This window comes from Plasmodium inui, assembly GCF_000524495.1.
Source record: "Plasmodium inui San Antonio 1 unplaced genomic scaffold supercont1.21, whole genome shotgun sequence".
Lineage (NCBI taxonomy): Eukaryota > Apicomplexa > Aconoidasida > Haemosporida > Plasmodiidae > Plasmodium > Plasmodium inui.
This window is the reverse complement of record NW_008481855.1, coordinates 72,635-73,554: the sequence shown is the minus strand read 5'-3', so window position 1 is coordinate 73,554 and position 920 is coordinate 72,635. Positions and strand designations below refer to the sequence as shown.

Here is a 920-nt window from a genome sequence, read left to right as displayed (position 1 = left end):
TTACTAATCACCGTGTGGGCATAGTGATACCTTTCTGGCCTCTTGAATGAGTCCACCATAGGGGGGGGTCAAATTGTAATAACAAAATGTGCAACAATGAAAAAGGGACAATTCGCAATGTTATGAGGCCACGAAATTGGGCACATTCACGCGGCATAGAAGGGGGGACAGGGAAGGAAAGAAGACCCCCAGATGGGTAAGGCAAAAGGAAAAAAAAAAAATAATAGGTCGATACTTCCAGTGAGATATTATGCTTCGCCGCACCCGCCTTCTCCCCTTTTGGGGAATTCACCAACTGTGGGGTAATCTGAAAACTCACTGTGATGACGATGTCAAAATGCGTACAGATCGGATACTCTTGTGAGGAGCTTTCCATTCTCTAGGCGATGTTGGAACTGCTCCGGAATGGTAATTTCTGTCCACTCTCCATTCTCATTTTCAATATGGATATTCATTTCGGATGACAGTGCTGTGGTGAACTCCGACTCGCTGTTCTCCTTGGATAGATAAATCTGCACTCCAGCAGATTTGTCAATCGAAATGGAAGAGCAATTACCCAGAACTTGCACCTTGATCTTACTGGAACTAATTATTTCGATGGAGGAAATTAGGTTCTTTAAAACGACGTTACACTTGACGCACTTGTGCATAGAGAGCGATTTAAATTTGTCATTTTCGATTACGAATGTGGTTCCTTCACAGTGGTATATATTCACGGCGTTGTTTACTTGCACTTGGTTAAGTGTGACTACTTTTTCGTTCTTGTAGTTGGACACGTCCCAGTGGTTGTCCGTTAGATTAACAGCTGCAGTGTGTGTGTGGGGAGAGAAGCGTGCATATTAACAGAAGGGCAGAATGAATGGGCATTTTTTTTTTTTTTTTTTTTAAAACAGTTTCACTCTTGTTGCCCAGGCTGGAGT

General features: G+C 42.9%; 1 protein-coding gene across 1 annotated transcript in view; it reads right to left on the bottom strand.

Annotated features, from left to right (window-relative positions):
* Positions 1 to 332: 332 nt before the first annotated feature.
* The window catches only part of C922_04243 (hypothetical protein), a gene marked incomplete at both ends in the record, with an annotated part of 3,044 nt that continues 2,456 nt past the window's right edge, over positions 333 to 920 (bottom strand). The window contains one exon of the mRNA XM_008819828.1: positions 333 to 805. Coding sequence (XP_008818050.1) covers positions 333 to 805 — 473 coding nt within the window. The remainder of the gene's footprint in view (positions 806 to 920) is intronic.